The following is a 16059-nucleotide window of genomic DNA, read 5'->3' as shown; positions in this document are numbered from 1 at the left end:
CTGTGCCAAGAGAAATCTCAATCATTCCCAATCTTGCAGAGACGGAGAGCGAGAGTAGGAGCTGTCCACGAGCGTAGGAGCAGGAGCAAAACCTTGCTGAAATATTTTGCTCTGATGCTTTCATGGACTCTCTATGGGCTTCTCCCTTGACTGTTTTCCTCCACGTCCCCCAAACTGCCTGCGAGCTTCTCCTGTACTATATGGTAATTCCTCTACTGTGCGACAAAAAGTCGTGTGGTTATGACCCAATCGTTAGCCTATTTTTACAAAAACGTCTGCTACGGGGCCATAACGTGAGGTACAAGGTAATGGAGCCTTTTATACATTGTCGTGTTTCTTTAGAAATAAACAACGGACAAATAGAGTCTTTAAACATTTCAGATGTAAAGTTATTCGCTGTCAAAGTGACGTCAAAATGAATGGCAGTCAATGGAATGCTAGCGGAAGGTGATGGCTTGTTAGCCTCAGAATCTCCCCATAGGAGGTACGCTTTGCGGATGCTCGCTTACCCCCTTGGTGCCTCCTTGTCTGTCTCACAGAAGAAGATAATGAAACAGAAGGAGTCGTTGAAGAGTTAACCCCAAACCCCATGGGTCATCACATACTCTAATACTAGTTTTTTTTAATTTTCAAAGTATCTTACTTATTCCTTCTTATCCTACTTATTCCGGTCATATCTTTTGTCTTTGTATGTTAATGAAGCCAGGGCTTGAAAAGTAACGGTTGCGCGGTGGCCCTTGGCAACCAGATTGAGTCAATTGGCAACCATTTCGTGGCCTCTGGTGGCATCTTATTTCAAAAGAAGTCAATATTTTATTTGGTTGTCTCCGTAAAGTTTAAACACTACGTACGTTTGTAGTACAATATTTCCGCTGTTGTGCGACGGCTTTCCACACATTCCACACGCGTTTGCCGTGAAAACATACAGGCAACGAAATTTTCTAAACTCTAACTAAACTAAACTCTAGTCAGGCCAATCACATCGTGTATAGAGTCGGTGGGCGGGGCTTAACATAATGACGGCAGAGTTGCGACAGTTCCGCGTGAATTCCCTGCTACTTTAAAACAAAGAAGATGGCTGCTGCTGCTGGTGGTGAACAGTGGTCTTTGGAATCGGCTTTGGCCGTGACTAGCGTTGCTCTGGTTGGTTGTAGAGCTGTCCTATTGCGTGCAGAGGGAATTTGAAAGACAACCGTTTATCCCGCCCCTCAGATTGAGCCCTGCCAATGGTGAGTTCCCAGACCCAACATCTGGATGTGGGTCTGGCTTATCAGGCTACAGTTTTTGTCTTTTAACAGCAATCTACTGGTGAAAAAAGTGATTATTGTTAAAAGTTATTATTACATTTTTAATAATCATTTAAATTTCCCCCTTTTTTTGTGCTGATCCGAAAATTGATCCGATCCGTGACTCAAAACCGTGATCCGAACCGTGAGTTTTGAGATCCGTTGCACCCCTATTTGAGGGATGGGAAATTATATTGCAAGCCATTCTCTCATTGTTTCATTATTACAATGTGTGGTATAGTTACATAAGAAATGAATTGCTCTAAATATAGGCAGTTTAAAACATGGCAACCGTATTGACAACCAAAAGCTGATGCCTGGTTGCCAATTCAAGCCGGCAACCACTTTAAAAAGTTAGCATTGAGACCTGGAAGCTCGGGTTTGTTGTTAGCAGCAACATTTACTTCGTCCATGAAGCCAGAGTGAAGTTCTGCTCCTTCTGTTTGTTACAAATATACCAGAAATGGAAAATCAGGTAAAGGGTAGAAGGGTGAAAGAGGACTCACCATGATGAGGGAGCTGAGCAGCATGGTCTGGATCCGCTTGGTACCCTGATGCCTGAGAGACGGCAGAGGAAGAGGACATTAGAGCTGCAAAGGTTAAAGGGTTCAACTATTAAGTTATTACTCGCCAGCTATTCTGAGAATCATATTAATCAGTTTGAGTCAGCTGTGCTCGGCCATATAAACAGGGCTCTAAGGCCACGCTGAGCCAAAACTGCAGCTTCCTCATTTTAATGAAGAAACTACATTCGTATAGCAGAGGCTGCCCCCTCTTAGTCGATTAAGCAGTGTTTCTCAAATGGGGGTACGTGTACCTCTAGGGGTACTGCAGGGGGTACGTGATTCTTTTTGCAAAAATGCTAATTTAAAAATATGTCACGTTTTGGGGGTTTTTTTCTACCTTTTTTGGCTCTTTTTTCTATGATTGCTAAGGAACTTTTTTGCTTTACGTCGACCTCACTAAGTGAGAAAGCAATATGAGACATGCAATAATCAAATATATTTGGCTTTTTCGAAATAAAAGCATGTCTATAAACTCTTCTTCTCATTTCCAGTGTGGCTCTTAGTGGAGTTGAGTTTGACACTACTGTTTTAATTTCCGGCGGCAACGGAGCAATCCCGGAAATGAAACGTCTTCGATACTTGAGACTGGCTGCAGTCCAACAACTGACTGACAAACATTTAAAAGTTTAGTAAAAGACTGATACCAGATCTGTTTCTCAGTGTAATGTCAGCGAGGAGGAGGATCAAGGCCTGTAAGCAGCAGCAGCTGCAGCAGCTCTTGAATGTAGACAGTTTAAATGTTGGGAGTGCAGCACTATCAGACTTCCACTCAGTGACACCGACTAGCTGCAGAGCTCTAGCTTTCCCCTCTGGCAATTACCCAAAAAGGAAAGAGAAAGAGAGAGAGAGCATGAGGAGGAGGACGGTGTTCGTTTGATTTGGGATTATCTGCTCTTGCACTCCCGAGGCTTGATGGATTAGCTTGTTTTCCTTTCTTTTCAAATTCGCTGCAGGGCGTCCAGGAGGTGAAGTGAGGACGGATTAAGACACAATTCACTTTGGATGGTGTCTCGACCTTTGTGGAGCCAGAGCCAGACTGGAGACGGTGAAGCAATGCAATCTCATACTTTTTTTAAAACCGCTGTTGTCTAAATGTAGTCTGAGAGTGAGTGTGTGTGTGTGTGTGAGTGTGTGTGTATGTGTGTGAGTGTGTGTGTGTGTGTGTGTTGTCACGCCACAGAAACAGTTTTTTCCCCGACCCTCATTATCAAAGCTTTTTTCATACCGAATGATTTATTTCCAAAAAAATATGAGTGCATCTCTGGTAAACACCAGATTTAAAGTGGGGCTTTTACATAATTCTTTTTGGAGAAACTCAGTACTACAGATGTGTCGATTAAAGCTGTAGAGCGTGGTTTCTGTCTCCCCCAGGAGGAATTCTAAGTAATGACAACAACACTGTCGGCGCGCCCACATGACACAAAATGAAAATGAGAATTGAAATGATTTCAAATCAGTATCCTGACTAAACTCATCCACCCAACATACGTTCCTCTGAGTTTAACTCTTAGTCAAAATTATTCATAATTTCTGTTTTTTTCACTCAAATATTAGGTATAATTGCAGATAAATGAGGTTTACTGACCATGAATTCCAAAAAATACTGTAAAACTAGTGGTAGTAAGTTAGTGTTTGTGAAAACTAAAAAACAAGTCGGAAAAAGGGATGAAAATGTCAAGTGTCGAAAAATGTTTTTGACCCGGGAGGACAACACAAGGGTTAAATCAACCAATCGATTGGTCGACAAAAATCGTATGAGTGTTTGTCAACTAAAGATTTCTTTAATAAAAGGACAGCCCTACCGTTGCAGTAAAACCAGGGCCATGCTTCTTTCATACCCTAAAACAGCTCAATGTGTGTCGATTGTGTCAACTGGGAAAGAAGAAATATGTTGTGTGCAGCCAACATGTTTGGAGCCAAACTGTCTCTACGTTCTGGAGGATTTCGGGTGGCAGTGAGCTTGTTGGCTGCAGCAGCAGTTTGAGGGACCCCCCCCGGGGGGTGCTGGGATAATGGACGTGACTCACCCAATCTTGACGGTGTCCAAGGTGTGGCAGGGCGTCCCGTACACCGGCACTTTGCCCATGATGAACATCATGACTTCAGCTCGCTGGTAGTCTGGCAGGTTCCCACCGAAAAAGCCTGGCAAGAGGACGCAAGAATGGATGAGTCAGCGCTCAAACACAAACACATTTTTAATTTAAACACATTCTGTCTTCTGGGTGCTTAAAAAAAACTGGGTGCTCATAGAGCAGTGTTTCTCAAACTTTTTTCAATATTGTACCCCCTTTGAACTGCTTTTTTAAACCAAGTACCCCCTGATCAGTGGAAAATATTTTTGGTAGAAAAGAAAAGTCTATATAAAGAGGTACAATACAGCGCCGGCAGTGATAGATTCACTAAACAACCTTTTTAAACAAAAACATTTAAATGCTACATTTCAAATGTTAAGAATCCATCACTGAATTCATTATTATAGTGTAATTATTTTAGGAATTATGCATTTAAATTAGCATTTTTGCAAAAATGTCACGTACCACCTGCAGTACTCCAAAGTACCCCTGGGGGGACACGCACCCCCATTTGAGAAACACTGTCATAGAGCATACCTAACACCGAGAATTAGACATAAAATGGGATTAATACCTGACCCATATAGTTCATTTTGCCCGCCCTGGAACCAGCTCTTTTTTACATGTTGTATGGGAATGTCCAGGAGTATTTGATTTTTGGAGATTGGGTTACGATTACCAATGGACCCTACTGTACATCTTCTAAATGATGACTTACCTTTCTCTTACGGAAAAAAACTTGCATAGCTAACAGGCTCGAATGCAACCAAGAAGGTTGTAGTCCAACGTAGGAAACCTCCTCATGATACTTAGTTTAAGTACTCACTAACTTTGGAGTTTTTGGGCACATTCTGTCTTCTGATATCATCTTTACTAGAACACAGCTGAAAATTATTTTTAGATAGAAGAAGTCTGAACTTATCCTTTAATACGACAACCCGTTCTCACTCCCAACTCGTCAAATCCAGACGCTTGGTCAGTATATCTCAGCGTCAGACACTGACTGACTCCCCCTTTAGCATCTGTGTGGAACGCACCGGGCAGAGCAGCAGCTCGACCGCGGCGCTGTAAGATGACGTAGTCTTAAGAGAGACAACGGTAGCGAGTAGTATGAAAGACCGAAATGCCGCGCAAGTAGGCTTTTTGGGGTGGTGGATGGGTCAAACAACACAGGCCTTTCACCCAGGAGACCGGGGTTCATGTCCCGTTTTTGTCCCACGTGTCACAGAAACGTACATTTTGTAACCCCACCCACCATCGTTCTCGTGCTGCATTTCAGTTAAACCTACGTCCCGAACCAGAGCGTCTAAAAGTTAGACCAAGAGTCCTGATCAAGCGCGTCTAAATATGACGCTAAAGGAGACTTTTTGCGTCAATAACAAACGCCAAAGATACCTGACCAAGTGCCGCTTTTTGACGCGATGGGAGTGAGAACGTGGTGAATACGACAGGAAGTTAAAAAAAAGCTGCGGTACCGATGGTCTGGATGATGGCGTTCTGGACGATTCTCTCTTCGCTCTCTTTGCCGCGGCCGGACGAGACGCTGGTGCTGGAGTTTCTCCTCGAGCTCTCGCCCAGCTCAAAGTCCACGCTCATCCTCAGGTGTTTGAGCAGAGTGTTGAACACCTCCAGCACTGTGGGCCCTGCAATCACACACACAGTCACCGTAGAGAGATATATTAAAGGCAAAGAATAGAACTGCTACCAGTACTGTGAAACTACCAACTCATCTTCTGTGTGACAACATGTGACGACTGTGAAGCAGAGATGAAAGTTCTAGCTTTCCTTAAGAAAAGGGACTTTTTTTGAAGAAACAATTCACACATCCAAAAATTCTTCTGTGCAGGTGCGTTGGAAAATATCATCAACTTGGAACAAAAGAAAGAATCCCGCACTCTGCTCTTGCTACAGCATCAGCGTTTATTTACAGAAAACTAACATTTCGGTCCCTCCGAAATAAACGGAGTGCAGGATTTTTTTCCTTTGTTCCAACTTAAGAAAAGTGACAACTTAACATTGGATTTATTCTGCTTTCTCTTTCACTATAATAGCGTTAAGGCTTAAAACAAATCATCTCATTCCACACTGTCTGACAGTAAAATATAGTCTGTATCAGTTTGTTCCACTTGACAATGTTTTGTACATCATTTTATAACCCATTTTCCTAAAAGTTACCCTGACATATTTAGTATCTTTGGAAACTCCGCTTGACTGACTTGAAGCTCTGAGAGTTTGACGAGTGTTTGGCTGCACAGCATCTACTGTATAACATTATGCCTTATTTAAAGTCAGACTGCAACAGCATCATTGAGCAAGGCTTTTAAGGGTTCATAAAGGGTTCCCAGAGAACTATGGGACATGCAGTCCTCTGCAACAGATGTGTATCTGTGCCGTTTGTCACGTTCAAGTCTTCTCTGGTCCAGTTGTCTTACTTCTTTGGCACAAAAAAGCAACGTCTCGGATTATGACAAACCCTTTGGGGCCATGATAACACTGAGAAAACATTTTAAAAAAAGACTCTTGATCTAAAAATGATTTAACCTTTATTTATCCAGGTAAGTCGATTGAGAGAACAGATTCTCATTTGCAATGACGACCTGTCACATTCACACAGTTCCACATTCATACCTGGAAGCTGCCCGGTACAACCACAGTCTGATCTGATCACATTCATACCTGGAAGCTGCCCGGTACAACCACAGTCTGATCTGATCACATTCATACCTGGAAGCTGCCCGGTACAACCACAGTCTGATCTGATCACATTCATACCTGGAAGCTGCCCGGTACAACCACAGTCTGATCTGCTGGCCACTGAGCAGCTCCACTGGAGAGGTTGGGGTTAAGGGCCTTGCTCAAGGGCACCTCAGTGGTGGTGATGAGGGAGGGACAAGCGCTGCTCTATTCACTTTCCCCACCCAGATTTTTTATTATATTTATTTCTCGGTCACAAGATCACTTCTTTAACCTCTAGGCCACCACTGCCCTAAAAGCAAGGACTTTTTTTTATGTACAAAACACTTAAAATGAATTGAAAAATGGCCAAAAACAAACCTAATCTACCTTCTATGAGCCATAATAAAATAAGTAAGTAAAAGGTTTTACAAGTAAAAAAAAATTGTATTTAAGTAAAAGCAGAAATACTACGGTGTAATACTCAAGTACATATTTTATTTAAGTAAAAGTAGAAATAAGACGTGTATAAGTGTAATAATCCATTACAAGTAAGTATTGTATTGACGACATGCAATGAAAGACAAACAACAACCTACAAATATATTGATACAAATATTCATCAAACATTTAGAGCTGTTAAGTTTACATTTTTAGATCACCAAACATCATCATGAGCAGTGATGACAGTGATAGCCTCCATGGCTAAACAGACACAGGAAGGAACTCAAACTAAACTTGCTAGTTTAAGACCGACACAGTTGTCAATTTTCCATCCAGCGCCCACGTTGTTTAAATAGAAAATGCACCTGCGCCCATCTTTGCGCCCATGGGCGTGCTGGTCTTACAGGGAGGTGTGTTCAGGTGCATTCTGGGAGTGCTGGTCTTACAGGGAGGTGTGTTCAGGTGCATTCTGGGCGTGCTGGTCTTACAGGGAGGTGTGTTCAGGTGCATTCTGGGCGTGCTGGTCTTACAGGGAGGTGTGTTCAGGTGCATTCTGGGCGTGCTGGTCTTACAGGGAGGTGTGTTCAGGTGCATTCTGGGCGTACTGGTCTTACAGGGAGGTGTGTTCAGGTGCATTCTGGGCGTGCTGGTCTTACAGGGAGGTGTGTTCAGGTGCATTCTGGGCGTGCTGGTCTTACAGGGAGGTGTGTTCAGGTGAATTCTGGGCGTGCTGGTCTTACAGGGAGGTGTGTTCAGGTGAATTCTTGGCGTATTGCTATCGTGTCGCAGCGGGAAGTGACGGACCCTTTATTCCGCCGTCAAACTAGCAAAAGTGGATTTGGACACGCCCTAAACACACCTGCGCCAGGCGCTTCCCGCCGTGCGCTTACATCGTTAAAATAGGGCCCAAGATGTCTTCTGTCTATTTCAGTTCACACAACCAAAAGATGTCTCCAGGAGTGACAGGCTGAAATCCAACATAGAGCGGCTGAGTGAATGTGGTCTGGACTCTGTGGAGGAGAGTCATGGTTTCAGAGACGCTGTAGAAGGACAGAATACCTGCACTGTGATCCAGGTACACTCCTACTCTGGAGGACACAGGACCTGGGACGTAGGTTTGGACAAAGTTGTACCAAAAATGGTCTTTTTAAGTATCTAACGCCCAAGATTTGTCATTCCATCCAAATGCACATTCATCCGAGAGCCCGTCTCTTCTGATATTCTTGTAGGCGACTGCTACATAAACTCCATAACTACTCCACTCCACCTCCCAGTAACAACGTCCAGTCAGACTCTCTCTACTCAGGACCTGCAGAAAATCAGTGAATCTGTCTGGGTGACTAGAATAAGACTGATCTTCACTCATGAATGTTGCTTTCCTGTTCCCCTCAGATAACAGCAGTGTGTTTGCTGTGTTTGGATCCAGTGTGATTTCACGTGAATATTTTAAGAAGTCAGCTCTGGTTTCGGGCTCTGGTTGTGGCAGTAAAACAGCCAGTCCCTGAGATGATCGTCCACATCTCTCTCAGAACCTCCTGTAGTTCATCTCTGACTTCTGACACAGCCGCTGTCAGGTCCTCAAAGCAGCTCAGAGGACGGATATGGATGCTGGATGTAGATTGGCTGAGTGGTGACAGTGAGGGGTAGTTGGGTAGAAACTGGTTGTGTGTGTGTGTATGTGAGAGCTTCTTCAGCTCAGTGATCTCCTGCTCCAGCTTCTCCTGAAGCTCTTTGACTCGACTCACTTCAGTTTCCTGCTCCGATCTGATCTGCTGCTTCACATCAGTGTCTTTTCTCTATGAGACGGATCAGCTCAGTGAAGATCTTCCCACTGTCCTTCACTGCTTTATTAGCAGAGTGATCGAGTGTTTTTTTAAACATTTGTATCGATGTATTTGTATGTTGTTGTTTCTCATTAAACGTTCCCTTATTCTGGTTGAAAACATGTTGGAAAATTGTAATACTTAAGCCACTTAAGCTATCATGCGAATTTATAGTAATCTGGGATTTGTTCAAATATATTTGTTTCTGTGCCTGTTCAATGAACGACAAAGATACAACATCTAAGTCAGACAGACCTGGAAGATGTCGGAAGATGTATTGTTTCGCTTAAGATAGGCTAACAGTCTCTCTCCGTTTCTCCCTGCTTACAGTCTGTATGCTAAACTAGGGTAAACACTAGGGCTGGGCAATATATCGATATTATATCGATATCGTGATATGAGACTGGATATCGTCTTTGATTTTGGATACTGTAATATCGTGATATGACAGTGTTGTCTTTTAAAGGCTGCATTACAGTAAAGTGCTGTACTTTTCGGAACTTACCAGACTGTTCTAGCTGTTCTATAATTTGCCTTTTCCCCACTGACACATTATGTCCACATTACTGACGATTATTTATCTAAATTCTAAGTGTGAAGATATTTTGTTAAAGCACCAATTGTCAACCCTGGAATATCGTCGCAATATTGATATCGAGGTATTTGATCAAGAATATCGTGATATCTGATTTTCTCCATATCGCCCAGCCCTACTAAACACACCCTAGATACAACTCTACTAGACACATAGCTGCAACAGATATCCATCTTCTCATCTGCTACAAGCTAAATGAAAGGGTTTCCAAACGTTCCTTTAACACTGAATCTACCAAGGAAACATGTACACAGATCTAGGTACAGCATCACGTTCCTCTGCTATTCTACAGCACCAACTCCCAGCCACAAAAACACAACTTGATGGGAATCATCCGTTTAGCTGGCCTCTGGCCCGCCTATATCAGATACACCGATGTGATTGGTGCAGCTCGGCTACCAGGGCATAATTAATGAGCATCATTACTCAATGCCAGAGTGACTCGCTGAGCTAATTCAAGCTGTGCTCACGCCAGAACTCTGGATTTCCAGGGTACCAGTTTAGTGGATAATGAGAAAAACAGAAACCCCTGTAAAGTACTTTGTATTGAATCCAACAGTATAGTACTCTTGTACTGGAATGGATTATAGTTCCCAGAGTTCCTAACACTTTTGCTCCGTCACGTGTGTAAATGAGATAAACCAAATATTACAAACCTTTCAATATATATACAGTATAATATATACTGTATGTAGTTGTAAAAATACCAAAGAAATACTATTTTCTAACATTTTAAAGGGTTCACCCAAATTCCAAATCAGTTTGTGGTGTTTCTATATTGTTAAATGTTATTGTCGATTGAATTGACTGTGAAAGCTAAAAAGCTCTTAAACTATCTGCATGGATGGATACCACTAGAGAAGTGAGAACATCTGTGTTTTTGTAATTTTATTGCAGGGCTGTTGTATTGGATTCTACTCCATCATTCAGACGTTTCTGTATTTCTGGTCACTCAGTGTATGTTGAGATGTTAACATTAAGATCTGTTGGTATAAACAGAGACATTGTGTTCACCTGGCATTAACATGCATCTCATTCCCACATTGTGTCACAGTCTGATGGAGCATTCTGTTTGTGCAAGCGTTTACATTATATTTCAGGCTTGCATTTGACATTTTTCTTACTTTACTTTGTTATCTCTGTGCTGCAATTTTGGCCAGGACTCTTGAAAAAAGATTTCTGCAGTATGTAGATAAATACAGACAGACTATGATTACCCATGATGCTTGTAAATGCCAGGTGTGTGGGGAGGGGGGAAAGTCTCTAAACATTCACTTTAAATCTAACCACACTATCATACTGTACCGAGCCACAGACGGGGAGGAGTCGGGTTTTCACTTTCAAACGTGAACACATCACTTCTTTTGGACTCGGGAATCATTCCTATCCAGATGGAAGGTTGTTGTGTTTCCAGGGGGACGCAGTACAAACACAGGTTGGAGGAATTAAATACAAAACGTTGGCATTTTCCCGACTGTGTGTTGTCTTGGCTCCACAAGCTTCCCACTGACATCAGGACAATAGAAACTCAACATGTCTTTAGACAAAAAAATCTCCCCTGTTCAGACTGCATCTTTGTCCATGAAAAGATGAAAAAGAAAACGTATAACTAGAGCTCAACAGTACCGCCCACTTTTTTTCACCTCTGTCTCCGGAAGTGTTTTTCCCCATTCAATTGTTCCACTGACGTTTCGAAAATTGCTTATATAGAGTTTTAAGTCTGGAACCGAGCCAACCAGCTACGAGATGAATGGGGAGTATAACACATTTGATTCGGTGCAAAAAAACATTTTGAAAACGGCAAAAAAGCAAAAGGTACAAGACCGTGTACAGAAACTATCGTAGACTTCAATGGTAGCAGCTCGCTCTAGCCGTTCATGGTGTCGCCGGTACGGTAAACGTTTCTATGGTAACAGCGAGTTGGACCAATCAGAGACGTTACTGTTACGCTTAGGATTGTGGGTAGTGTAGTTTTTGTCCATTAAATTGTCGGTAAAACATGTTTTTCTTAAAACAAGGTTGATTTCATACGGACTTCTAGCTTCTACGGGAGCAGAAACCTTCGTTACACAACCACGTAGACATTATGGGATGGTTTAGACATTATGGGATGGTTTAGACATTATGGGATGGTTTAGACATGGAATGGTTTAGACATTATGGGATGGTTTAGACATTATGGGATGGTTTACACCACATAGCTCGTGGTCAGTCTACCTCGGATGGTTTAGATCAGTGGTTCCCAACCTTTTTTCCTTGGCGCCCCCCCTACTTATGTCTAAGAAAAGCTGAGCCCCCCCTCCGAAACCGAAGTTGAGGTAACTCTCGAGATAGAGCCTTACTTTCTTTTTTGATACAGAGCAGTTATCAGCACTTTTACGTTTCTCCACCATGTTTCATTCATAAAATAGTGATGCTGTGACGGCAGGACAAACGAGGATGCTAGCAGCTAGCAGCTAGCAGCTGACCCGATGACAGCAGGGGTCCCAGGTTAAGAGGTCCCGGAGGTTTGGCCTACTAAGTAGCCTGCCTACAATTTTAAGCGAGAACAAAAATATATAGTTTTTATACAGACTTTTGTATACATTATATATTCTAGTGTATTATCATAATTTGTTTAACATGTGCAAATATTTTTTTTTTTTACCTCAACCTCAAACCAGATAAAGACTTGGACACCCCCTGTGATCTTTGCCGCCCCCTGAGGGGTCCCCGGACCCCAGATTGGGAACCACTGGCACTGATATTCTAAATCCTTATGGAGAAACTTCCAGAGTCGGCTGTGGGCGGGACTGTTGAGGTCTATAGTGCATGACTGGCAACTTTGGGTTCACGGTTAAATGCACTTATTGCAAGTCGCTTTGGATAAAATTAATGTAATGTAAAAAGGTTTAATTCTTTATCAGATTGAAATAAACTCACCTCAGTGGAACATATCACTTTCATTTAGCACTGAATTTAAAATGAAGTGAACTTGTTATTTCTATTCCCTCTCCGACAATCAACCCCCTTTTTTGTGGCGGAGGGGTTTGTGGTCACTGGGACTCTGGCAGCTGTGTTGTAGCTCCTGGTAAGTGGACGGAAGACTTTCATTCTCTTCTCAAAGGTGTTTCATTATTAGCCAATTAGCACGTACACAACAACACTTCAGGGGAAGGAAAGCACAGAATTGAGGATAAAAACACGTCAACACCTTTTTAAACACCTTTATTCTCCGTTTCCACTTTAAGCTCATGCTATTTTGTTTCCTGTCGGAAAAAATCTAATTGAGAGACTGATGTAGGTGGATGGCTGGGTTAAAAATGTATGTAGTCTGATTTGGGTATCAAACCTGGGACCTTGTGATAACTGTCTATTGCTCAAAGTTGGGACCAAAGTAAACAACCTTTTGATATCTTTAGAAACTAGAAAGTAAGTAAATGTTGTGTTTTGAGCACTTTGTTCAGTAAAAGTGTGCAGATTTCGACTTGTTTTGTCTGTTTTTAAATCTCTTCTTAAAACCCACCTCTTCTCCTTGGAAACCACACGCTTTCTTTTAGATGTTATTGTTTGATTGTATGGCTGTCTTCTCCTCTTTTTTGTATTGTATGCCTGCGTGAGTAATGTACTTTATGCCTTTTAATAATCTTCTGTACAGCACTTTAGTCAACTTGAAAGTGCACTATAAATACAGATTGATTGATTGATTGAGATTGCTCCTGTAACTCACCCACTGAGCCTTTGGCGGCGATGGCCACCGTCTCCAGGAGGACCTGGACGATGCCGGCTCGGGCCCGCGGCGTGTTCTTGTTGTGGGTGTCCAGGTGATTCAGAACCTGCTGGATGACGTGGTGGGAGTGCTGAGCCTGGACCAAAGACACAGACACAGAGACAAAGAGGAGAAGGAGAAGAAGGGTTCGCTTTGCACTAATCCTGTCTGATCACAGCTGAAATGGGACTGGCCAGTTTGTCAGCTGCTCCAGATCAGAAAATACATCTTAGGTTAACCCTCTTGTTGTCCTCGGGTCAAATTTGACCCATTTTTCAAAGTTTCTACATCCAAAAATGTGGGTGTCTTTCAAGCAAATTACCTAAAAATAACATGGGTTGTTCCATACAACGCTCTTCTCAAGGAAAAATAAGGATCAGATGTCTACCTCTAAACAGTATCCTGACTAAACTTTGACAGTGACTTTTTTTTAACTCAAAGATACAGGTATAAGGTATACTTTCATATAACTAATGGGAATAAGTTGATGTTAGTGGTATATCCGGAAGTAGTGAAAAAAGCCACAGAAGCCTCAAAAAAGCTTCAAACACCTCGGAAAAAATGGTTAGCCCGGGAGGACGACAAGTTGCGTGGTGGACGGGAAGACAGCACAAGCAAATATTTAAACTGAGAAGGAAGCAGGAATCCAGCACACTGTCAGTCACGTTCACTCACGCTGTTTAGTAACAACATTTTGGTCCATGGACTTTATATTCCTGCTGGGTAAACATTTTGAAAATGTTACATAATGTGGCAAAAAAAAGCCACAAATTTCAGAAAATCTGTATTCATAATTATCATTTGTGAAGTGCTTTGGCAATTAAAAAGTATGACAACTGCAGTGCATCCTGGTCTATTTCCTGCTCCTGTGAGTGTAGAAATCTGGTGAAGGGGGTAAATGAGCATCTGGCAAGCGTAGCTCCTATGGCGCCATTTTGATGCTACCTAGCACTCACCTCCCGTTAGCATCCCATTGACTCCCATTCATTTTGGCGCCACTTTGACAGCGAATAACTTTACATCTGAAGCGTTTAAAGACTATTTGTCCATTGTTTATTTCTAAAGAAACATGACAATGTATAAAAGGCTCCATTACCTTGTAGCTCACGTTATGGCTCCGTAGCAGACGTTTTTGTAAAAACAGGCTAACGATTGTGTCATAACCACGAGACTTACTGTCTCATAGTAGAGGAGTTACTGTATAGTACAGGAGAAGCTCTCAGGCAGTTTGGACTTCCATCAGCTGTTTAAGTGTAATTACTAATGTTAACTATCATTTTAGTGATCAATAATTAGCCTGTGTCTATGTTATCTCCTTACATATACCTACGCTCTCCGTCTCTGCTAGATTGGGAATGATTGAGATTTCTCTTGGCACAGCTACCAGAAGACTTCCAACTTTCAGACAGGTTGCTCACGTCACATCTACGTCTTCAAGCTCAGTTGGAGGCTGCTCAGTAACGCTCAGCCATCACCGGGAAAGAGCTTCTAATATCCTTCACTGGTCTCCGTCCAGAGACACGGCATCTGTTGGTCCAGTTTATATACTGTCTATGGGTTGTGCGTCTCCTCTTCCTTGATGGTTTTCGCCCTTTGTGGCTGCTTCGAGACACAAACCCTTTACAGCAAATCCTGATATTTCCCGGTAATCTTTTAGATCCCTGAAAATGTCCCTGGAGCTGCCGGCTCTCAGCTAGACCTCGGAAATTAAAAACCATCATCATCGGCAGCTGCTTTCAGATAGATCAGTCTTTTAAAATGGTCCAAACTTTGTCGTTTTTCCTCCTGAGAGCAGAATGTTAGACTACGTTTCTGCAGGGGGTGCATTTGGTTTGTTTTTTGTCACTAAGATCAATCAGACGCCTGTCGCGGTCTCCTGGCAGACGGAGCGCACACACACACACACACACACACACACACACACACACACACAAGCACCTTTGTGTTTTATGTGTGGCAGCACCTCAGAGTCACCTGGGAACTCCTGGACGAGCAACCAATTAAACAAACAGACAGAGTAAAGAGAGAGAGCGGGGGTGGGATGGCGGCCTGGGCTATCTGTGAGTGTAGATGGATGCTCGAAAATGTAATTGACAGCAGTAATAAATGTGTCAGCAGTCTGATGGTAAATAGACAGAAGCTGCGGCTGTGTGTGTGTGTGTGTGTGTTTGTGTTGCTCAAAGTCCGTTAATAATTTAGGTATTTGGTGAGCTTTAATCATACAGGACCATTATCCCTGAAAACTTGTTTTCACTTTGGTAAGTATTAAATATTCATGGCTAAATATGCAACAATCTATTTTCTGACATTTTAGAGACCAAACAACTAAACCATTAATCCAGAACCTAATCGACAGATTATTCGACAAAGAGCCCTAATTAGTTCTGGACCAGGTTGCTGTATGGAGCTGATGCATGCCCACTCGTCTTTGCTTCAAATGCTGGCATTTGTTTTTAAATGATAACTCCTGCAGCTTTAAATACATTTCAAATATGTAAGAACCATTGCCTGGTTCTCCTAGAGACCAACGAGTCCCAACCCACTAGAACAGTGTTTCTCAAATGGGGGTACGTGTCCCCCTAGGGGTACTTTGGAGGACTGCAGGGGGTACGTGTCCCCCTAGGGGTACTCTGGAGGACTGCAGGGGGTACGTGTCCCCCTAGGTGTACTTTGGAGGACTGCAGGGGGTACGTGTCCCGCTAGGGGTACTGTGGAGGACTGCAGGGGGTACGTGTCCCCCTAGGTGTACTTTGGAGGATTGCAGGGGTGTACGTGTCCCCCTAGGGGTACTCTGGAGGACTGCAGGGGGTACGTGTCCCGCTAGGGGTACTGTGGAGGACTGCAGGGGGTAC

General features: G+C 42.9%; 1 protein-coding gene and 1 pseudogene across 1 annotated transcript in view; both read right to left on the bottom strand.

Moving 5' to 3' along the window:
• efr3a (EFR3 homolog A (S. cerevisiae)) overlaps window positions 1-16059 on the bottom strand; it is a 160776-nt gene that overhangs the window by 21110 nt on the left and 123607 nt on the right. Inside the window, exons 10-13 of the mRNA XM_078265096.1 lie at window positions 13169-13304; window positions 5400-5567; window positions 3880-3994; window positions 1793-1844 (exon numbers count right to left, since the gene is read on the bottom strand). Of these exons, the coding sequence (XP_078121222.1) occupies window positions 1793-1844; window positions 3880-3994; window positions 5400-5567; window positions 13169-13304 (471 nt within the window). The remainder of the gene's footprint in view (window positions 1-1792; window positions 1845-3879; window positions 3995-5399; window positions 5568-13168; window positions 13305-16059) is intronic.
• LOC144526512 (tripartite motif-containing protein 16-like) lies at window positions 7237-8922 on the bottom strand (annotated as a pseudogene).

Source organism: Sander vitreus, chromosome 12 (genome assembly GCF_031162955.1).
Source record: "Sander vitreus isolate 19-12246 chromosome 12, sanVit1, whole genome shotgun sequence".
Lineage (NCBI taxonomy): Eukaryota > Metazoa > Chordata > Actinopteri > Perciformes > Percidae > Sander > Sander vitreus.
Note: the sequence above shows the minus strand (reverse complement) of the source record. Positions and strands in the feature narration are given on the sequence as shown.